We start from the raw sequence: 23,469 nt of genomic DNA on the forward strand, positions 1-23,469 counted from the left end.
TATTTTCAAGTTGTATGCTGAAAATTAAAAAAGAAGCAAATTGTGTGATTTTGTTTGGTATCATGTCCTACTTTGCACAAAAGGCTGTTTTCAGTCATTGGTCGTTCTGTACAGGAACGCCTGCACAGCTCAAAGTTGGAGACTGAAGTCCAGAACCTGAGAGCAGACAATGTCCGTCTTCAAGAGGAGTCACAGACAGCGGCTGCCCAACTTCGTCGGTTCACAGAATGGTTTTTTAACACCATCGACCGTCAGTGACTGCCCTCTTTGTGGATTTTATGACACTAGTGACCTTGTGCCTTTCCTCCTGCTGTGTGGAGGTTAACAGTACGTGTACTGGGATGTCTTCATGAGGTAGAAAGATTTCTACGTCAGCATTGTGTGTGATAAACATTTTTCTGGCTGCAACAAAAGCTACTCTGTTCAGAAGCATTTTTTTAAGTAACTGCCAATCCGTGTGCCTGTATTGATTGATGTTTGTGTGCGCCAAGAGGTGTGTATGTGCGAGACCATTGAATGCATAAACACTTGTTTGATGACTTAAAGACATGAGGAAATGATCAATCTTGAGATTGTTTAAAGGTAGAAATACACAAAAGTGTTTTATGCTGAACAAGGGAGTATAGCATTTTTTTTTTTTTATCATGCATGGAAGTTGACCTAAAAACAGTTTTTATTTCCATTACTGAAACCATGGTTTTTTTTTCTATGATGGTTAGTTTTTGTGTATCACAGTTTTTGTTCATAGCATAATGAAGAATTAAGTCAAAATGCAAGTTCAATCCTGTGCTGTATTCTTCAGAAAGTTCAAGATTTGTTTTTGAAGCAGTTTTCTTTCCAAGAAAAAATTGTTAAAAGTTTTTTTTAAAATACTGAATCATAAAGTCCTAACATTGTGTATGCAACGTGCAGAACTCGAAAAAATGATTTTGTCTTTTATACAGCTGGCAGAAAACCTGTTATGTTAGTCTTCTATTGCCAGCTCAGTGGTTGCTAAGCAACTGTGTCTATTCGAAGAAACAGTCCGAGAAGCTTGGATCTACGCAAGCTATCACAAGGGTGCACTCATGCATGGACTAGATCTTATGGGAGGGAGATGACAGGAGCAAGTGCTTGTTGGTAAAAACTGTTGGAAAATAATTGATGAGCACTATTAAGAAAAAAACAACCCATCTAACCATGCTTTGCATGTGTTTCTGGTTTTGAACATTTACAAGTTGTCCTTTCTTGGCAGATGGCACCTGTGTCTTTCCTGGAGATGCACTTGCCCATTAGATGCAGTGTTTTCATTTTACACTTTCTGCATCTTGTGTCACATTTTGTTCCCAATTCATACACTTTCAATATCAACTTTTTAAGTGTAAGCTGGAAAAGACCAGTTGATATGGTTTTTTTCCCCATAAGCCTTGGCTGATTTTTATCAGTGGAACTTTGAAGTAGTAAGTTGTGAGTGCAGCTAGCAGGCCTCTGAAATATGACAAAGCTAGCAGTTCTGATCACACGATAACATCATTAGCACTGGGGTACAAGGTGATATTCTTGATGCCTGGTTATAATGAGGGTATTTGAGTACACAGAGGTTGCTGAACAACAAAAACAGTAATCGAGGCACTTAGACAATTGTGATTTATTGTTTTGTCTCATGGTACCTCTTGCTAGCAATATTGTAGGGGCATATGCAAACCACCTCACATAAAGTTCTTGTTTAATGGGTGTTGCCCTAAGTAATGCAATAAATTGCATTTGTGCAAGTAGAGGGAAAGAATCCCTTGGTTTCAACATTTTTCACAGGTATGACACATGCTATAAAAAAACTTGTGAACAGTAAAGTTGCAAACTACTCTGGGTTTATTTCTGAGCAGATTTTGACCTCAACTTCAAAATAGGCTTTATCTCCAACGCTGAAAAAAATGCAGACCAAAAAAGAAACTTTGAAGTATTTTAGTATTTAAGTCCCGCAAGTCTTGAGTTTATTTGCCCCATAACACATCAGGCCATAATTATGTCTATGCTGTGTGCAATTAGCTTATTAAGGCTTACAGCATTCATGTAATTTTGTATATTAAATCAACGAGAGGGAGAGCACTGAGGATTTGATGTCTCTGAGGTGACTTGCAGCATTTATTAAAACTAAGGAGAAACACTTGTGGGAGGAAAGACATATTTCCTGCAAGGATCCCTTAACAAGGAACAAACTGGTTTATTTCAAGCAACATTTTTTTTCTCACCTTGATTGGCAGTCTCCACCAACAGATTTGTTTTTATGTCCATCTTTGCCAATCCATGTTTTTGTTTGGTCAAGATTTGTCAAATTTGATGAGCATGTCTGGTTTTTCATAATCTTTATGGTGAGACCTGTGTCCTGGTAGAAACGTTAGAGTCCTGGTATAAGTAGAAAAAAGTTAAATTCTAACTACAGCTATGTAAAATAAAGTGGTACAAAACACTTTGAAAATGAAACAAAAGAGAGCTCAGATTGTTTAACTTCTCTGTTAGGCTGTTGAAACTTTTCTTTACACAGCATTGGTCTTTGGTTTTTGGTGCCATTAACAGTTGTGCAAGCTTGGTCAGGTCAAATGAACAAGAAAAAAACTGCTAGTACTGTGCAGTTGTGTGGTTATTTATAGTCAAAGGAGGATAAAGGGCAGTTTTTACAGATTTTGTTTTGTTTTGCAATTGAATGCATCTCATCAGTTGCTGTTGGATTGTATTTATTTTTGGGTGGAGGGTATTTTAAAATGGTGCAATAGCCTTGGTAACTTCAACAATTTTGTGCAAAACCTTGATTAGGTTGTGATTCCCATTATCAGTTGTGTATTGTACCCAGAGTAGTACTTCCATCTGGCTTTGTCATGGTAATGTGACTGTGTGTGTTTTTCATTGCTTTGTTAGATTGTCATTCAATACATGAACAGCCATTATGAAGAGATAATCTTTTCAGTTTGCGAAGTTTTTACAACTGTTTCTTTAAGCCAGACAGCACTTCTGTTCATCTTGAGTGTTTGAATTTAAACATTATGCACAAGTCAAAAGTCACCTGGTTTTTCCAGAAAAGTACTGCTCAAAAGACCCCCCCCCCCCCAAAAAAAAAGTCTGTTTCATAGAGTTGGTCTCAGTTTTCCAAATTATACTGCTAAGGCTTTTCATTTTAAATGAAGAGTTGTAATAAATTTTGCACTTCATACTGCTAAAGTGAAAGCTGGCATGCAATGTTATGGGGAAGGCAAAACAGGCATGGTAAACATATTTTCCCCGAGTTTGACAACAGGGAATTGGCAGATATGAATTATGACTAATCTTTATTTGCTGCTAGTGTGGTGAATTTTGATCCTGGTGAAGATAGAGGAGCAGTGTTTTCTAGCAATAATGTGACAAAATTGGTTTTTTTTCCCATCAGAAGGAATACTCCAAAATGTGTCATCTGTCCTGAGTGGACGTACATGATTTTCTTTAAATCCTTGACAAAGTGGTTGCATTGTGCAAAGTGTGGTATTCTTTCGATGCACCGTGCAGCAAATTCATCTACTCATTAATCTGACACATGAAACAGTGGGTTTTTCTTTTTTTTAAATGTAAAGGACTGGATGACGTGGTAGGTGAAGAATGTTGTAATTCATTTCCCTTGAACTATGAAATAGTCATTTGGTTGACAAGAGTTGTTTTGTGCATAATTTGTAATTGTTTTCACCTATTAGAGGAAGGCATGGGAGGGATCTGGTTGATACAAGTACTGCAGGCCACTGCTCCGTCCAGACACTTGCTGCTGCTCTCCTCTCTACCACATCGCAAGTAGCCTCAGCACAGGAGACACTCTTCCCAGCATGGTAGTTAGGACCTCTTCCTTCACCTGTTTTCAGCATTATGAGCATACCATTTGGAATCTGCTTTTAATTTGACAAGATTCTCTGCAGTAACTTTATGAAAATTTCTGTAAATAGTTCCTATTCTTTTAGAAATCTTTTAAGGGAAAGAAAACGTGAGTGCACCCGGCTCTTGTATTACTATCCTTGGACTGTTCTGTGCATCTGTGATTAAAATCGCTATGCCTTTCCCCAGTTATGAAATTTTTTTCTTTTAGACTGTTATGCCCAAGAGACCAACGTCTGTTTTCTTGGGAATTGTTAATGTTTAGAGCATCTTTCAGAACCCATGTGTGGCAAAGAGTAAATTTTGAGGCTTTTGATACCTGCTGAATCCACAAGTCTCCACACTTCTACCTCCAGGATATTGTTTTCGTTGTAGGAAATATTGGGTGTGGTTGTGAGAAAGTTTGATTCCAGGTGCAAGGTGTATTGTCAGGTCACTCACCCAGACTCCTGTTAGCTCTCTTGTTTTCACTTGAACAGGAAGGCTGTTGTGCTTTTATTTTTGCATTTTGCCTGTTCAAGCATGCCCCAAGTTTGTACCAGGTTACATGCTAGTCAGATCTGGTTAAGTGAAGCTGGACATTATTTTATGTCACGAGTTTTACATTTTAATGATTTTACCAAACAAAATTGTTTTAGTTTGAAGGTGAAAATAAATAATGGCCATAACTGTTCCAAATGAAATACATTCTTACAGCAACATACTTTATCTTAAAGACAAAAGTTGTATAGATACCTTCCCCTCCTGTGTGTGGTGTCAGTTTTTTTTCCCCTGTACATACTGGTGAACGAACTAATGAAGGGCAGCAACATTTTAATGCATTGTGAAGGGCATATGTTGATTACCTTTAATTCACTATGTTTTGTGTGAATAACATATGGTCTTGGGCCTGTTGCAGTTATTCATAAATATTCTGGCTTGTAATCATTGTTCATTTCATACACATATCTTCCACTGATGTCATCAACAACTCAAGGAAAAGAAACAGTGTATGTGAAAATAAACATTTTTGTAACAACTATTTGGTGGTATGAATGGATTCATAACAGCGTTAAACCTGAGATGTTTGCATTTGAAGGAATGTGGTAGGCACATCCCGCAAAAGTTCAATAAAACATGCAAGCTTTAGTTCTGAATTTGTGTCTCTTCTGATTTCAGCGACATTTACCATCAATGTTATTTCAAACCAAACCTGACATCCTGTTCAGGTGCTGTCTCATTGCATCTTTTAAATATGGACAAAAATAATCAAGATGCTCTTCCATAGCTGCCATTAAAATGTTAATCTGAGGACTGAGGTGCCTTTGTGGTGACTAAGATGAAATTTGATAATGGTAGGCTGACTAAATCTCATGTTGCCAATCATAAGATTGTCATGGTCTCAGTCTGTCATCCCCTCCTCCCATGAGGTCTTTTGCTGCTGTTTGTCCTTGACTAGACCCCTCACACAAATAGTCATCTTTTTCACTGGTCATTGAGGTCAGTCCCATCATGTGTCGGTTATCCCAAATGTTCTGCACAACCTGATACATATGAACTAAGTCTTTCAGCTGAGGCCAAGAGTGCTGCACAAAAAGTTGAGAAATAATAAAAAGCTATCAATATCACCATACTGGTTGTTCATCCTCATACTAATTAACGTCAACTTATGGCATGCAAATTTGACAAAATTCTTGTAAGTTGTCTTGCAAGACTCCTTCAAGTGCAAATATGTATTAATGCTGTACACTACCATTTATAGAATGAAATAGGTAACAAAGATACACAGATGCACTAATGTAAATTTTAGTGTGAGGTTACAAAGGAAAGTGTTCAGCATAAACTTTGTAATTTGAACTTACAGTGAAAAGTGGATACACTTGTTCAACTTTGCCTGACTTGCTGTTGGTTAGAAGAACCGCCAAATAATATATCACCGATTGCTGCAAATACCATGGGAGAGTAAAAAGCAGATTAGAATATGGAAAAACAGAAGACAGACTCTGATTAATACTGAATGCTAGATGGTAGATCACATCTCAACGATAAAAGATCATAAAGAAAGCAATAATAGGAACTTTTCAATCCCATTTGCATTACTGATGTTCAGTCATAAGTGGTAGAAATTTTCTTAAGAACTTTTATTTTTGAATGCTGCTGGAAACTGACAAAAATCTATCCCATTCACCTTTCAACAATAAGAAGTATGCTGATTAAATGAAATGGCATGTTGAGCCTAAATGATAAGTATTGAAGTTTTGAACTGTTTCCGCTCACAATTTTTTGTCTCAAACTGTTTACTTGCAGTCATGTCTAAAGCAATGCTAGCTAGATCCCATTAGTGATGGGAAACGCATCCTAATTCATGACAAAGGTGATATTATTTGATAGCGGACTTCTCTACTGCACCAGTCTTCCTCAAATCGCTGTACTCAGGTTCCAAATTGTATGGCACAATCCTAGATCCATGATGGCAGACTTAGGAAACTCAAAAACTGCACTTGGAAAACTGGGTGAATGCTTGCAGCCTTCATGTAATAAAAGGATTTGTATAGCATATCTCCCCACACAGAGGCCAGCTCAATGACCTTTACGAGAACTGGAGGCAGTAAGGAAAGAGGCCATGAGATATATTTTAAGTCCAGACTGGAAGGAAATACTGACTCCACTGTGTGGGGAGACAGGGCAGGTCATTCCACATACTGAGATCAGAGACGGAGAAAGAGTGACAGCAAATGTCTTCGGTCTGACACGTGGAATAGAGAGAAATCTGGCATGAGCCAAGCAAACTGGCCTGCTTGGCAGAGGCAACAGAGAGAAAATGTCTGATGCAGATGATCCTGTGCAGTTTGAGAAAGATGGATTTGCAAACTGAGTTGACATGATCCAAGAAAGACGATGTGTCGATCAGAAATTTCTGACAGACTGAGAGAAAGCAATGGTGAATTCAGAGAAAGTGAGACAAGGGCAGTAAACAAAAGAGGCCCAAGAACCAAACCCTGAGGCACTCTATAAAGCACAGCAGTAGGTTCTGATGCAGAGCTGTGGACACTAACAGACTGGCTGCGATCAGATAAATAGTAGTGGAACCAACCTATGACTGAGAGGCTAAAGCCAGAGAGGCTAAAGGTAGCGTACCACCCCAAAATTGTTATAGCTGTAATTATTAGTAAATCATGGTTTTGCAACCTGAAATTTTGAGCAGAAATGTTTCAAAATGTCAGTATCATTTAAGCCCAACTTGCTGTTTAATTGCATTTTCCTTCAACTTACCATTGTAATTGCTTCATTAATGATAATGCCCTTCACACAAGATCTGTCAAAGAATTCCGTTTTCTCATTACCTAACCAATACTGTGTTTTGACTTGCACACCCACAGATGGTACAACCAGCAACGTTTCTGAAACAAGCACCCAATTCTGACACCACACGGACATTGGCAGAGATACTAGACCTGTGATAACATGTTACTGAGAATAGTTCACATTAAAGTCTGGGACACTAACCTCATATTCTTTAGTGCTTCTGTATATTATTCTCAGATATAGTCTCATATTGGGCAATCCCTCCCAGAATGGTTGAGAAATGTGCCAGCTTTAACGATTCAAGTGGGATTTTAAAAAATACTTGTTCCACTGACCAGATTTCTAATTTTTTGTGCTTCATGGTGTGGGAAGGGTAGGGATGTGTGTTAAAGTCTGTGTTGTGACAATGGAATTTTTAGTTTATAAGTTATGTGAGACAGTACAATGAGTCATTTACTATTAATATATTTCACTTTAAAACTCATTATCTCGAGTTTGTAGACTACCTACGAAACATTGCAACAGGCCTGAAAAATATTTAACTTGATCAGGCATATACCTCAATTTTTACTTACTTCTGTTATTTTTCTCAATCTGTTAAAAGATGTGAAAACATACCTTCACTCACTCTGTACAAAATCTGGAACACAAGTGCAGCACCAGTCAGGGATGCCAACCACAAGAAAATGATGTCCTGGAGGAAAACACAGTGTACACATGCCTTCAAACTCATGAGAAATAAATTTAAAAACAAATTTTCAATACTTACTGATCTTGAAAAATTTAAAGTTAAATTTGTGAATAATTTGATAACTTTTATAAATTTGTTTTTTAACACTTCTTTTGGCAAAACTGTACATTATTACAGTACCTACATAAATGTGAAAAAATGAGAGCTATGAATATGCTTAAAACCATATATATATATTTTTTTTTTAGATTTTTTTTTTAAAGGTAAGATCTACAAGTGGGATCATTCAACATTAAATTGTAGAATGAAACTTCAAATAAATTTTTTTTTTAAATTGAAAAGTAAACGATAGCAGTATTATTAGTGAATACTTGATGGGCATTTTACTTACCATTTCATAAAGCTTCAACAACAATAAAGTAATGAAAGCGATGAACACAACGATAAATAGTTTTCTGTGAGGCACACATGGATGTCGAATGATGAACTCTGATCCCAACCGGCCATAGCTCTTGTGAATTAGACTGGTCATCATAATGCCATAGTCTTGAAGCTAAGTTTTCGCGCAATCAGGTTTCTTCTTTTTTGTAATCACTCATGCCATTTTTGTGGTCGCTATTGACTCCCATAAGAGCACAGTGTGTATAGGACGCGATAAGAGCATTCCGTATTGTCAATCGGAACTTCTCTCTTGGTGGCCTCCCTTAATATGCCTTGATAGTGATCTCCCTTGCTTAAAAAAAAAAACGCCTCGTCTATATGTATTTCCCTTTCACACACAGCGCTATAGTGATTGAAAATATGCCAAAGCATGGTCAATCCTCTTCGAGAGAAAGGAATAACACGTAGAATAGGGCACCATCAACAGTAACCAATAACTGCGGCATCGCGGAACAGCGACTCTCCTCCCACACCTACCCCAAACCCTTCCCTATCATCCACGTCTCCATATATTCCCCAGTTCCAATCTACATTTACAGGTGAAGGCAATTTTCGCTCTCAAATTCATCATCAAGCTTCATCGGGTAAAAAAGTAATTTTTTTAATCTGTAGAGACTGGATGTAATGCGACAAATTTACAAAACAGCTAAAATTTTGATTGCGTTGATGGTTTAATTGATGTATATATATATTATTTTTGTTCACAAAAAAACGCTAATGGTAAACTCAAAGCAGATATATGGTATTTCAGAACACTTTTATTTTTAATTAGCGTTCATATGACTATTAAGTCTGTGGATACTAGTCCTGGACCTGCTGTGTTTATATATGTTTATATAGTCACTCGATCGAATATATGGAAATCATCTAAGTAAATAAGCAACGATTTTCTACAAACATTGTAATATATATATATTTCTACGCGTATGTACAGATGAACAGAGAACATGAGTGCCTAAGAGACGCTCACGGGGTGTAGTGATGTTCCCGTTGAACTATACGTGTCAGGAGAGTCGGGGTATGTTGAGAACCTGCGATCGAGTACGTCGACGTGAGTTCAATACGATGAGGATAAATGCACCAAACTATCTTGAGGCCAGTGGAACGGCAATGAAGCTTTGGGAGTAAAATACACATCCAATATATTCCAGCATTTCCCCAACTCCAAGGACAGAACTCGATCCATCCTGAGCTGACTGCGTGAACAATGGGTGGTTATATCTTGTCTGCCACCCACAGCGAGCAAACATGAGGCCGTGTTGATATTCTCCGCAGTCACGGAGACGCGAATTGTGATTGGCTGAAAATGGGAGCGACGTACAATCGTTTCAAAAGGCAGACGATGCACGAGGACCTCAATGTGCACGCGCGGCGGCCGGAGAGGATTCGTGAATGATACGGCGCAAGTTTCGGCTGCTGGTACTTCTGGCCAGCGTTTGGCTGCTTGGCATCGGCTTCTACATCTACAAAGCCCACCAAGACACCGTAAGTTTGTCCATTCTTCATATCCAAGTGTAACCTGCTCCGTCCCCTACCCCACCCCCACTCAGTCTCGATCCACCCTTGTCTGCTTGTGATCATATCGCCAACCGGGTAGAATCCACGACGCTTAGATTAGCTCGTCTGTTGTGGCATAGGTTTCAACGGCAGCATGTTAGGCAATGGAGGCTCTGAGTGTGTGTGTGTGCACGCGCGAACGCTCAAGTTCTGAGAGACAAACATTCCATTCATTTCCGAAGATCCGACATCGCAGGTGGAGTCCGAGCACACAAAAATAGTGGGCGTGACACAGTTCAAAGTTTGAGATGAATGCTGGACATGTAGTTTTCTCACAATTTCTTAACACGTTTATGCAGTCCATAATCATTTAAAAGAAGAATTCAGAAAAAAAAAAATTTAAGGATCCAAAACAGGTCAGGTTGTACACGTTTCTTGTTTTCAGAAAGTTATCTTGCTGATAAGAGATAAGTCTCTCTCTTTTTTTTAACAATGGAGTGTTATCTGCCCAAGAAAGTTAAGACTTTATTATGCTACTGCTTATTCTAATGCATAATTGATTTATTGTAGCTTTTAAAATACCAAATTGGTGCAAGAAAATGAAGCAAAACAACAATACACATTAAAATTGTAAACTGTATGTAGTGAATGTAGGATAAATGTTCTTTTCTGCTGTCTGATAAAGCCTCTTTTAAAATGTAATCATGGTGTTTTCTTCACCTACTCAATATTATTTATTTCTTCTAACATGGTAAATGTTAATAACCAATAATTAGGAGCATACCATAACAAAACTGAATTGTCATCTTATACAGAAGATAGCATAAAAGTGGCTGAATTTAAATGTGATTAGACCAGTACATTTGATGAGGATTGGGATTTGGCATTTGATAAAGCTTGTAGTTCTCTTATTCATCATAGAGTGGAATATTACATCTGACTAATCAATTAAAGATTTGTACGTATACAGTACAGACATGATTTGTGTTAGAGATTTGATTTCTGGGTAAATAAATGGGAAGCAATTTTAGGATCTGGCATTAGACAATTTTACTTTGCCCTGCATTGCACACACGCGTCACACACAGACAAAAAGAGAGAGACATTCTAAAGACATATGTTACAAATTTTATTTCCAGTCCTTGAAAAAAAGCTATAGTAGGAATCAGCTGCTCGTGAAAGTAGAGCCAAGATAGAGGACACACAGCTTTCCCTTTTTTTTAAATCAGCACTGTGCAAGACAGCCATGGAGGTCAAAACAGGAAAGATAAACCATCTTGGACTGTCACATTGATAAGATGCCTCAGCACTCTGACCATGGTAGGGGACAACCATGTTTTAGTGGCACATCACTAACATAAGCTAGGGCTTTGGGGTGGGCGTTTTTTTTTTTTTTTTAAGTCTTGGCTGTTCACTTGACATAGCTTGTCACTCTCTGTGCTAAATGAAGAAAAGAAGAATTGTAAAACATTGGATAGTTTTCGTAGATTTTTCTTTCAATAAGACCTCAGTGAGGAAAAGTAGCCTATCATCTTAGTATAATTTCCTTGTAGTAGTTAGATGTGCTATGCTATAGCTATATATGTAATGCTAAGTTTTAGCTGGAATGGCTTCTGTAGTGAACTTGTCTTCTTGCCCTAACAACATTTAACAATAAATCATTCTCCGTGTGTGTTTTCAAAACCATTATGACCACGAAAACAAATGTAACTGCTAAATATTGTGTTGTTAATAGGACTGTAACAACATGATGGTGTATGATGAGAGTTGGATTATTGCTTCTCGATATGCCTCATTTGCAGTGTTTGTGCTTTGCACACACATACAGTGACGGGATTGATAAGCAGTAGCGCTGAAGTGGAACCACTTTCTTTCCTTCTTTTTTTTTCCTTGCTTGCAAAATAGTTTCCCCCCAAACACCACATGTTTGGTTACACATATTTCCTGATGGCAGGACAGTATGGCCCTTTAACATTTTTCTCCTCATCTGGCTGCAGTTTGTTACTTGTTATCATCAGCATAATTGAAAATTTGGAATTTAATTCTTTCAGTAGGAGTGACATCAGGAAGACAGTTGTACGCCCAGTGATTCGCTGCATGCCAAGTGTTTGTCGAGGAGTGTCTGAGTGCTGTGCTGGCGGGGATCAGTTGTAAGGTACAGCAGTCCTAAGGCTGTGGAGTCAATCAATGCCGGCGGGTGACCTCACGCTTCTTCTGGCATCATAGAGCATGTGGGTTTTTACGCTTGTGTGCTGGAAGACATTCCCTCTCTCCCTCCTCCGCTCTCACTTAAAGCCATTGTGATGGGCCGAAGGGTCAGAACAATACAGCTCAGTGCAGTTCGCTCACGGACGTACACAACACACAGCACTGCATTTAGTGGGTGGGGAGGGACTTTCTACCAATCGCCAAATCCTCTAAGATTCTTACTCACGAAGAAAGGAGATACAAAACTGGAGATAAGGTCTCCACAGACTCCCTTAGTTCAGTTCTGATATATTAACGGTAAGTGAAAGTTAGCTCGCACTGCAATAACCGCAGGATCGAATTCGACATGTAATAGGACCGGGAGAAATCTCTGCGGGGTTTAGGGCAGACAGCAAAATGGAACGGTCTAAGAAAAAAAAAGACCCACAGAGAATAATCTCCTAAGAGCACCAAGCCAGGTCATGACACGTGCACGTCATCTAACCGTCAGTGCCCCTTGCTAGTCACCCTGCGTGAGCCTGCGCGAGCGCTGTAAGGTTTGTACCGTGAGTCACAATCTTGCGGCGTTGCTGACGTACACGGTTCGCAACCCGGCTACCGCGATCTTTTCTTTTTCTTCTTTATTTCACCTGGTGTGTTTTTAAAGCCAGACTGTGCACACATTTCTTGCACAGGTTGTTTCTGGTTGACAAACTGCACAGAGGATGAAACGAAGTGCAGCACCTAACTTGTTTACATTAATCAAGGACCCTTTCGTTAAAACAACCTCTCAACCCAGCGTCGCTTTATATATATATGTCTTATCCACCCCACTTTTTTTTCTTTGCCATGTTGGTTGCTAAGTACTCGTATTATTCCTTGGCCATGTGACCACCAGTCCTTGTAGGTCGCCCCTCTTATCTTGGGTGTAGCGTGTAGAATGACTTCATTACGCAGCAAGCACCCAGGATTAAACTCCCGTTACTCTCAAGATGAGAGGAGACAGCTTTCAGATAGTCGTTATCTTTCACTTGCCCCTGTTTGTCCGACCCTTTTTTCCCCTCCTGAGGACAGACGGCCACGCGTGATGTGACATCAGACGGCTGCGACAGTTCACATTCGAAGTCAGACGAGCGTCGACTCTCAGTTTTAATGATGAGGATGCACGTACAGTCTGTTGGGGGAGCGCAGAGACTCGGCCAGTGCTTGATCATGAGGCTAGAAATCAGCTTGGGAAGGTAGAGAGCCAAGTCAGTACTCGATCACGAGGCTACAAGTTTGCGGAGGGACTCGCCAGCATGAAACTTAGCGATACTCTAGCCTCTCGCCTGCAAAGACACGTTGATCCTCCTGTAATTTCATCCGCCAGGTCAACGTGGCAGGGTCTTCCTGATCAGTCCTTATGATTGTGTCACCCCACACCTCCAACACGTATATACATATCTCTCTCTCTTCCTTCAACCCCACCCACCCACTCTCCCCCTTCCTTCACTCCTTTTTCCTCCCTCGTTTTTTCCTCCCACCGTCAGAAATGGCGAACACATGTCGTTGCAACAATAGGCTGTACTATTGACGAAAAAAGTTTTTAAGACGAACTTGCTGTACATGCGATGCCAGCTGGTAGCGGCAGCTGCGTTTGTCGGGTGTGTCTGATGGGTATTTTATTATCGATGCTGTCAAACTATTGTGATCGGTTTCTCTCTCTCAAGTCTTTTCTTCTTCCTCACTTATTTTACTTTTTTTTCTGCTTTTCCGTCTTGATTATCCTCATCTTCCTCGTCTTGTTTTCTCGCTTCTTTCATTGAATGTTACTGATGGTCCTAGCTAGAAGGTGGAGCGAGGCGAGGCTTTCCGAGTAGACTACAATGGTGTAAAAACGAAGTGTTTAAAATGTCACGTGCAGACCGCGCGACATATTGCTGTTCTAGACTAATGACTGATCATTGAAGATTGCAAACAAATGTGTAAACACCCGTAGAGCCTTCACGGAAATGTATGCTGCTGTACACACATTGCTACAACCTCTTCTCTCAGCCCCTGACTCCCAGCTCCTGCCTGGCCACTGATAGAACCAGTCTTGAACGGGTAGTGTTTGGGTGAGGCCATCCATAACAACAAATTACAGTCCTGATATAGGTTTCAGCTCGGCTGGTTCATAAACGGAGCAGGAGGGGGTAGCCGGCAACTACAGCGATATCACGGCAAGGCATCAGCCCTGTAAACACAAACAGATGCCTCGTGCAGAGAAAAACAACGTGCCTGAGACGAGAGCTGAACTCAGGATAGCCAGCCTTCACTGTAGTGGTGACAGGTGCTAACCTTTCCTAAATGAGAACAACAAAACATCAGTAGCATCACTGCTTTCTTTGTCGATATGGGCTTGCTTGCTAACATAGTATGCATCACACACAGAGAGAGAGAGTGCTATAAAAATAAATATAGCTTATAACAACATTCGGTTTACTAATGTCGGGTCAAAAACCACGGCCAGCGGAATTGGTCAAGTGGATTGCACGTGGAATAAATGAGGGGTGAGTGGCCTTTACACGCTGTTTTTTTTTTTTTTTTTTTTTAGAATCTGCTGATCAGGCAAGACTGTTTATTTCCCATGGTCTTGGAGCCTTTGTTGAGAAAATATTCATTTCTCTCTTTTTTATGAAGAGGAACCTGGAAAGTAGTAAAAGAAGTTTAAAGTTTATGAGGCTATACTTAGATGAACATGGTTCAGAAGCGTGATTTTGTCATCATCGCTATAGTAAGAAAAAAAAAAATAATTCAGGAACTAAAAATGTGTGTTGCGCTTCAAAATCCCAGATTGTAAAGAAGACGCTGGACACGCTCCATGACATCAAACAGCTGCCACGTACGAAAGAACAGTTCACCATCGTCTTACCCACCCAGCCTTCACTGAAAATCTACATTTGTAGAGGTGCTTGTAGAAGACTAAGTGTTAGAAGACATCTGTCTGATTGACCGAGTATTAGCTCTCTGATTGACCGAGGGTTAGAGGCTGTCTGAACTTAGCGATCTCCCGCCGTGCTTGACCTCACTAATGACACTCCAAAGATCGGCGGAGGTAGCCCGCCAGTAAGGGGAAGTCCGGTCGAGACAGGCGGGTCCTCGCCTCTCTGTGTGTGTGTGGAGGGAGGTGTGTATGTGGAGGGAGGTGTGTGTGTGTGGAGGGAGGTGCGTGCGTGGTACGGACGCGAACAGTTCTCGCCACCAAAGTTTACACAAGCTTTTCTTTGTCTGATCTTGACAACTAAATCCATGTTCCTTCCATGAACCTTGCTCAGTTCATTGTCTTCAGCGTGTGAAGTCTCGTCAGTAAAAATATTCAAGTATTCAAATACTCAATACTCATTTATTCGCTTCTGCTCCCGTCTCGTGCTGTAACGTGATCACGGCATGTTTACGTCCACAGGCCGTAAGTCAAAGACTCGGTTCCTGACGTTCGCAGTTCTTGTGCCAGCGTCAGATGCATTCACTCGGCGCGTCAGGCGATGTTATCTGGAGGCGGCCTATCGCCGTGGTAAGAGCCCCTGGTGGATGCCAGAAATACAACCCTAACTGCGGCACGTGCGCAATAAAAGAGGAATCATAATGGCCGTCTAGAGAGCCGACAGCAGGTCTCTAATGCAGGTGGGCGCCGGCACTTAAGTCACATCCAGCCAGCATCCGAGGCTGCTACTGTTACTTATGTGGTGGGTCGTTGATGGAAAGGGGCAATGAATACTGTAGGTACCTCGCTTTTCATTCCAAGCCGTCCTCATGTTATTCATGACCTGTGGTTGTGATCATATTGACTGCCATTGATCTTGACACTGCATCGGAGACGGGTGCTGTCATCGACTTTGGGACCTTCTGACCCTCGCCAGAAAGTTGTGTGAGTCAGGGGACAGAATAGTGATGAGCTGCATCCTCATAGTCCGTGACTTTAATAGTCATACAACCGTACATACGTTTCTCCAGAGGATTTAAAAAAATTACTTTCTAGGGTATACAGACTGTGTCCGGGTTGAATTCTGCCGCAAACTCCTCGAGTTGTGGTTTTATTGTTAACTTGAGATGTTTTGCTTTATTGGAGTCAAGATTTATTAATGTTCGGGGTCTTGAGTAGCGAAACAAAACATTTACTGCTCATGTCCCTTCAACCTTGACATAACTCATTTTCGGCAGCTGAAACCCGGCGTTTGGAGTGAAGAAAAGAACAAAAAATAATAATAATTGGGTTGGTGCCAGCCGCCACGCGACTCGCTCTCTCTCTCTTCCTCCCTCCTGATCCCTCTTTCCCTCCCTGCCTGTCTTTTAATGTCACATTGGATAGGATGCCGATCAACACCTACTCTTTGGATAGGATTTAACATTTTCTTTCGTTCCACTGGTTTGAAAGCCACTCACGGTGAAGGGAGACGAGTTCCACGCTCAAGTCGTCGATGCTGTGATTGCGAGGCTGAAGCGCTTTACAAGAAGAGGGAGGAAAACTGCAGGTTGGGCTTCAGTGATATATCTGCTGACAATCTGAATAATTTCCGCTTACATGTTTGTGTTTTTAAAAAGTTTACTTAAAATCCTGTCTGAAACGCAACTGCGGCCATGTTGTGTACACACTGGAGAAAGAAAACAAATTAAAACTAACTGGGATTCGTAATGTAGGGGCACTGTTACAAGGACAACTCTGTCAGCTAGCCTTGTCCACTTCGCCCAGCTCCTCCTGCTGTATGGCCATGGTCCCAGATCGACCACACATGGGAAACTGAAAGTAAATAAATGGGTTTGGACTTGTGGGTTGGAATTCCACAGCCCAACATGGCAGCCTTATGCCGCCCCAGACCTGTGTAGTCGCGATAAGTAAACATTTCTTTGCAACCCGAACATTTTGAAGGTGAGTATTCATCATTTAAACCCATCCTCACATGTCCGTGTCTTTTCCTTTAACTCCATCACTCCGTCCTAACTTTTTAACTCACGTTGTGGCCATCAGTTCACAGACAAGCCATCCCTTGTCCCTATTACTGTTTTTTTTTTCTGCTACCTTCCTCTTTTTCGGGCAAGAAATTTGGAAGAGAGGCTGAAAAAGAAAAAGCAATTTTTTCTGCCATTCCAACTGCTGGCATAGGTCTGCGGCCTTCCGCAGCTTCAGGAAAAACTACACCGCGCTTCTTAGAGGCCTTCGAGTCCCCATCCTTCACCCACCCATCAGAAAATAAGTACCTGTAATTGGATTTCGACCATGCATAGGCGCGTCGCCATGGTAACATCGTGTTGTCTCTGAAAGAACCTACCTTTTTGACTGAGACAAATGAACTGCGTGTTTAGGAAAGAGAGTCGATGGATTTTAAAGTTGGTTTTTTTTTTTATTGTTTGTTTTGTTTTGTTTTGTTTTTTTTGTGTGAATACAATCTAGAGTGAAGATACTTATTTATTCGTCAGCGTGGCGATCAGCCTGCCCGCGTCGCGGGTTTGCCATCATGGAATGAGTGAGTGTACGGAGGAGTTGGAGCTCACATCTAAGGGTCGTGTGTATAAAGGATATCTTGAGACCTACCTGTTTGCCTGCACCGAAACGTGGCTGAAAAATAGTGATATGTTTATGTGTTCAGACTTCTAGTTTTCTTTAACCATCCCCCCTAAACCCATGGGAAAGGTCTGTTGTATATTAACGACCGGTACTGTACAACTTTGGCAGTGCGTGAGAAGATCTGTACCCCGGATATCGAAGTGCTGTCAGTTTCCCTACATCCCTATCTTCCAAGAGAATTTCACCAACTGTTCTTTACGATAGTGTACATTCACCCTAAAAGCGGTTGGTACTTCTGATAAGAAAGTAATTGGTGGTGTGACCCATAGATGTCACTCCACATCATCAGATGCGCTGACATTTATTCTTGGCAATTTTAACAGCTGTGATCTGACAAAAGATTTTGAAACCGTGTGATGGATTCATGACCCGTCAATCAACCCAGAAGTATACCAAGTTGGACTTGATACAAATCCAGGCCTTTGCCATCTTTTGAGGCCAACGAATGAAGCTTCTTGAGCTGCAGAGGCTGGTGAAGCAATGGACAGATGAGAGTATAGAGTGGTTGATTGTTTTTCATTGCACTGTGTTGGTTTTTTTTAATGATTTCCGTGATAGCCTGGATGCGTTAACAGATGTTTCTTCTTACATTTCTTTTTGTGTTGATTCAGTGATACCAAGAACAACCATTGTTATGTCCAAAAACAAACCTTGGGCAACTAGAGATTTGAAAGATATACAGCTATACTAAATAATACCGTCACCGAAGATGCCTTGGCCATAAAGATCAGCTTATTGGGATGCGAGGGACCTATAAAATGGCGGAAAAAGACTATAAACACTAGACAGAGATAACTTTATTGTGGTGGTCACCGTCGTTTTGCCTGACAGAGGGTTGAGTCTATGGCTTCTGTTAATCAGTGCACGAATGATCAGGACTACCAAATGTTTTAACTAATTTTTATGCATGTTTTGGAAGCATAGTTTTTCTGTGTTTTTTTTTTTCTGTGATAAGATTAGGAGGAATTTTAGATACTCATTTGTTTCTGATAATGACATAGCCAAGGCTGAAGGCTGTTTGATGAAAGATTTGAAAAGTTAAAGTTAATAAACCGCTGGGGCCAGATGGGCCGATGTCAGAATCACTTTCAGCATTTTGTCTATACCATAACATTCACTGGCAGGAGAATTTGTTTTACTGAGTTCAGGCCAACATTATTCTATGGCTGTATACAGAAGTAACAGGCGCTTGAAGTCGTTTGTACCTTCCGCAGTGCAGGTGCTCAACCAGAGATACATTGTCGGTCGTGGGTTTGTGATGTTGTAGGTGTGTCTTAAGAATGATTCTAGACTGCATGATTTTGTGTTTGGGTACGATGCACCAGTTATCTTACCTTGTAACTAGAACTTGTTCTGTTTCCTTTTTTCTCTGTATTTCTTTCTTTTTCGTAACTTTTGTAACTGAGCGCACTTCCCTAGTTATAACTGCCCATTCAGACGAATAAAGTTGACAAATAAAATGGTTCCGATACTTAAAGATGGATGTCTCGCTACTAGGTAGCTGAGGTCAGGTAAAAGAAGACTACTGTACATGGTTTGTGTGACTATAAGCTGCAATGAGCCCCTTGCGCAAGTAAGATGGGCGCCGTGGGTGTGTGTGCTAGAGAAGGGCTGCTCTCTCCTGTGAGCACCATCCACTTCAGGCTTCAGGCTGGCCCTATCACCTTACCTCTCACATCAAAGTGCACCAGGCCGTAGGTGCGTGGCTCCAGCACGAGTTTGTGTGTGCAGGAGAGAGCACAGAGGAAGAAAGAGATATTTCACCTCTCTACCCTGCATCACGATTGTGCAGATTCTCGTAATCGGGCAACGGAAGCGAGGCTGCAGGTCGAGGCGAGTCGCGAGGATGCCTACTGTCTGCCGTCATCAGGAGTTGGGAGGACTGAGTCTGTGGAGGGGAGGGGATGAGTATGTGTGTCTGTGTGTGTGTGGGGAGGGGAGTGAGTATGTGTGACTGTGTGTGTGTGTGTGGGGGAGGGGAGTGAGTCTATGTGTGGAGGGGAGGGGAGTATGTGTGTCTGTGTGTGTGTGTGGAGGGGTGGGGTAGCTCACTGCAGCACTGTCCGTGGTGTTTGCACCAGGTGCTGAGCAGACACGAGTGGGTGCAAACCATCGTCAGCAGCCAAAGCACACACTTTCCCTGCTCCCTGTCCTGACCTGCAACGACAAAGGTTCGAAAGTCGTGGCCGGGGCCTTAAATTCTCGCGGTTTGTCTCCTGCCGATTCAGTGGTTGCTCAACGTTTGTCACTCGGACACTGGGTGGGTGGTGACAGGCTACAGCCAACATCTCGCTCGTCTGCTGTCCATACCATGTCTGCGACTGCAAATACATCAGAGCTTGGGGACAGCACCTCCAGCTTTTTCTTTGTTCTTTCCCGAGGCGACGATGTCTTGAGTCAAGAGTAAGTGGAAAGCTGTCAAAGCGTTTTCAGCATCCAGACGATGATACAGGGCTACGTGGGGTAGCCCCGGACACAAAAGACCAATTTGTGCCCCAAACTTTCATAATTGAGGACAGTTTGGAAGCAAACACGGGCGCTTGAGAATTTTATTTGCTGTAGTTTGCTCATTAAATTTAAAAAATGTTTTGACCTAGGTCACAGCCAGCTTTTTCTCCTTGAGGAAATTTCTGTCAGCCCGAAGCAATCGTGTAATTCGTCATCCTCCGGATGTCTGTCACCTTGTGTGAGAGAGAGAGAAAGAGAGGAAAAACTCAGCTTCCACACGGAAGTCGAAGCGCAAATGTCAGTACAACGATGACTCTTGGTCCTCTTCTCTTTGTCTATTCTTTGATGTTCTGTTTAGCCTGATGATCTTTTCTAAATACCAGCTGCCCTTGGGTGTAGGAAGCTGAAGGCACGGAGGACTTTTTGTTGTTAAGCCACTGTCATAACTCGGTGTTTGCATTCCCCATCCTCCTTGACTCCTGCATTTGGTCTGTTGAGGTCAGAGGTCAATGAAACTTGCCTCAGGGAGTTCAAATCGTTTTGTGATCTTAGTATCGTACATCGTGTAAAGACATTTTTTTCTCGGTAATCTTCTCACCTGACTTTACACCTGTGGGATATTTATTGTCAGTAGTGGGGGGTGCTCGTTTCTGTAGCAGCTGACTGAGCATCTTCACGATCTACTTCGTGGCAGACTCTTCCGCCAACTGCGCTTTGGCTGCGAGACCGTGTGGCGGACACACTGTTTGCGTACACACAGGCAAACATAGTGTTTGCGAACAAGAAGCAAACATTTCCCTAGCATACACGTGCTCCGGTGTTTTCGACAGACGTACGCAGACACGAGGAACACAGTCTTGCATATCAACCACTACCTCCCCTACCCCACAATTCCTCACCTGCTTCTTTAGATACAGATTTTATACGCATTTTATTGTTTTTAAATACAGATTTTAAAAGTATTTTTATGGTTTTAAAATACAGATTTTATACGCAATTTTATTGATTTTAATTACAGATTTCTAAATGCATTTCTATGGTTTTTAAATGCATATTTTAAACGAATTTTATTTTTTTTAAGCTGTTTTCAATAACGACGAGACCGAACAATTCGTTTATATGCAGTCGAGCGTGCCTAACAAAGATTTGACAGTTGTCGCTACCCGAGTTCAAAATTCAAAATATTTAATTTTTGTTTTTCCTCCGTAGACGGAAATTCAGAAAAATTACAAAAAGTATGGCATGATTATCTCTCTCCTTGTTTCTCCCCCCTCTCTCTCTCTCCACCCCACTCTCGCTCTTACTTTTTCGCCGATTATCATCAGTTATCATCACCTTCATTCTAGTATCATGCCCTCTAGCATCATAACGTCTAGCGTTCAAATCCCACCCACCCACTCTTCTCCCTTGTGTCTTTTTTAATAGTTTCCGCTTCTTCCACCGCCATTACAAATTATCGTCTTCGCTGTCCGCATCGTAACATCCATCATCACAGTGACGTCACCCTCTCGGTTTTTCTCCTCATGTTTTTTCTTTCTCTCCTTCACTGACTCTTACTAATTCAGTCTCATACTCACTCTTCAATCTTTCTCACTATCTTTCACTCAGTTTCTTATGTTGTGTCCCTCTCAGTCTTACACCATCTCTTACTCCCCTACCTCTCTCTCTCTGTTTATATATATCGCTCATTCAGTCTTTTTCTCTTTTCGTCTTTTTCTTTCTCTTTCATCTCCATCATTGTTATCGTGAAGTTCATCAGTCAAAGAGGTCAACGAGAGCACAGTGCGACGGGAAAGTGAAGCCACGTTGTCCCGGATGTGACCACGTGGACTGAGAGCGCCATTTCTGGACGTTATCAACGGAAATCAAGTTTGCCCATATGTCCCTCCAACAACTGCAGACCACTCAATCTCATCGCCCATCAAATATGCAGCTTTCTTTTGCATTAAAAGAAAACAACACACTTTTTTCTGTGTCCGTGGAAAAACAAAACAATATTAAAAGTGCAACACCTATATATACATGTACATCATTAGTATTTTTGCAAAGGCACTGGGTGTAAAGAGGTCTTAGACATGCGACAACCATGATCTCTCCCTAATTAGAATTACTTGCTAAGCCACTGCTAATGTATACTTCAAACTTGTTTCTTATTTAGAGAAGTTGCCAATTTGAAATATGCCTTCAAGCTCTGTTCCAACATGTATGTGAGAGTGTGTGCCTGTGTCTGTGTGTCTGTGTGTGTGTGTGCATGCCGAGCGATGTTTACAAAGGGGGCGTGGCCCTGCGCGTGGTGACCACCACCTGACCTCAAATAACAATGATGACTGTCTTGTTGACCCTGTAGTAGCGCTGTTTTAATCTCGTTTGTTTATTTAGAGCAAATTGACCTCAATTCCAGCTAAAGCCTCAGATACCTGACTGTAACAGCCGGCCTACTTTCAGGACGTAATGAGAGTGAGGTTTTGGCTTTTGACCTTTTTTTCCTCCCTCCCAATTCTAAAACGCCTGGGAGGACGACGGAACAGGTGTGTTCGCGTGGGAATGAGTATTGTACGAAGCCACATCCCTGCGAGGAAGGATGAGTAGAAAGTAGAATAACTTGGCCTTCTTTGGTCCAATCAGAAATCACTCCAGCTTACTGGCGACAGGTAACTAGGTGTCGCACAATCACCCAACCGTCACCGACTTTTGTAACAGAGAAATGAGTTCGGCCAGGTGAGAACCGAGGTCTTCACAAGCTCGTGTCTCGTTAGCGGAACATCATTTTTGCTCAGTTTGGAGGGTTTACTATCATTCACTGAACTAAACCTCATATTTGGGGAATGTCTTTTTATTATAAAGGTTTTATTATAATATCGTTTTCAATACTCTGTACACCAGTACTGGTGCTCCCAAGGCTCTGTATTCTCTCTGTCATGTTTGTCCTGTGCACGGCGGAGTGTAGACACAGGAACGAACCTTGCCCTCTAGTGAACTTTGTAGACGTTGTGCTGACGATACGGAAAATCTGGTTTATAAAATTGTGTTGCAATAAAAGACCTTAACAGTGTAAAAGTTGACATTTTGTGCAGCTGGCCCCAGGAGGCCAGCTTTTTGAGTCCTCCCCACCCCCACCCACCAACTCCACTAACTCGGGAGATAGACGGACAGCTCTCCCAAGAAACGGTTTAGAGAGGTCACACATAGGGGTACATTTGAACCCTCAGACCCGTGTTTTAGACACAGTTGTAAGTAAACAATCGTCTGGCTAGCAGAAATTTTACTGGAACATACTTCAGTATCTCACTGTCTTTTAAGCCCACCTTACTATTTCATCTGCTTTACATTTGCATTTTTTTTGTATTTACACAAATTGTGTAAATTATAACCAGGACTAGGAGGTGCCAGTGGAATATCTTTTTCCAAACATTAAAGTGCCCATATCATTTTTTTTTCCATGCATTAAATAGCCATAGATCCGCTTCATACT

The 23,469-nt window shown here is 41.4% G+C and overlaps 3 protein-coding genes across 4 annotated transcripts in view; 2 read left to right on the top strand and 1 right to left on the bottom strand.

The window, feature by feature from the left end:
• Positions 1-4,885, top strand: part of LOC112570418 (signal-induced proliferation-associated 1-like protein 2) — a 47,064-nt gene extending 42,179 nt beyond the window's left edge. Inside the window, exon 28 of the mRNA XM_025248833.1 lies at positions 115-4,885. Coding sequence (XP_025104618.1) covers positions 115-258 — 144 coding nt within the window. The 3' untranslated portion in view covers positions 259-4,885. The remainder of the gene's footprint in view (positions 1-114) is intronic.
• LOC112570226 (phosphatidylinositol N-acetylglucosaminyltransferase subunit H-like) lies at positions 4,853-8,410 on the bottom strand. Of its 2 annotated transcripts, none has more exons than XM_025248569.1 (5): positions 8,235-8,410; positions 7,771-7,846; positions 7,120-7,247; positions 5,709-5,789; positions 4,853-5,390 (listed from the first exon to the last, which is right to left on the bottom strand). In XM_025248569.1, exons 1-5 carry the CDS (start codon positions 8,376-8,378, stop codon positions 5,241-5,243), a joined length of 579 nt encoding a protein of 192 aa, XP_025104354.1. In that variant the 5' UTR covers positions 8,379-8,410; the 3' UTR covers positions 4,853-5,240. The 2 variants fall into 2 exon arrangements, with proteins under 2 accessions (XP_025104354.1, XP_025104353.1); XM_025248568.1 differs by having other exon boundaries at positions 4,853-5,432.
• A 1,129-nt stretch (positions 8,411-9,539) lies between these two features.
• The window catches only part of LOC112570223 (polypeptide N-acetylgalactosaminyltransferase 2-like), a 36,696-nt gene continuing 22,766 nt past the window's right edge, over positions 9,540-23,469 (top strand). Inside the window, exon 1 of the mRNA XM_025248566.1 lies at positions 9,540-9,769. Coding sequence (XP_025104351.1) covers positions 9,677-9,769 — 93 coding nt within the window. The 5' untranslated portion in view covers positions 9,540-9,676. The remainder of the gene's footprint in view (positions 9,770-23,469) is intronic.

This window comes from Pomacea canaliculata, linkage group LG8 (genome assembly GCF_003073045.1).
Source record: "Pomacea canaliculata isolate SZHN2017 linkage group LG8, ASM307304v1, whole genome shotgun sequence".
Classification (NCBI taxonomy): domain Eukaryota; kingdom Metazoa; phylum Mollusca; class Gastropoda; order Architaenioglossa; family Ampullariidae; genus Pomacea; species Pomacea canaliculata.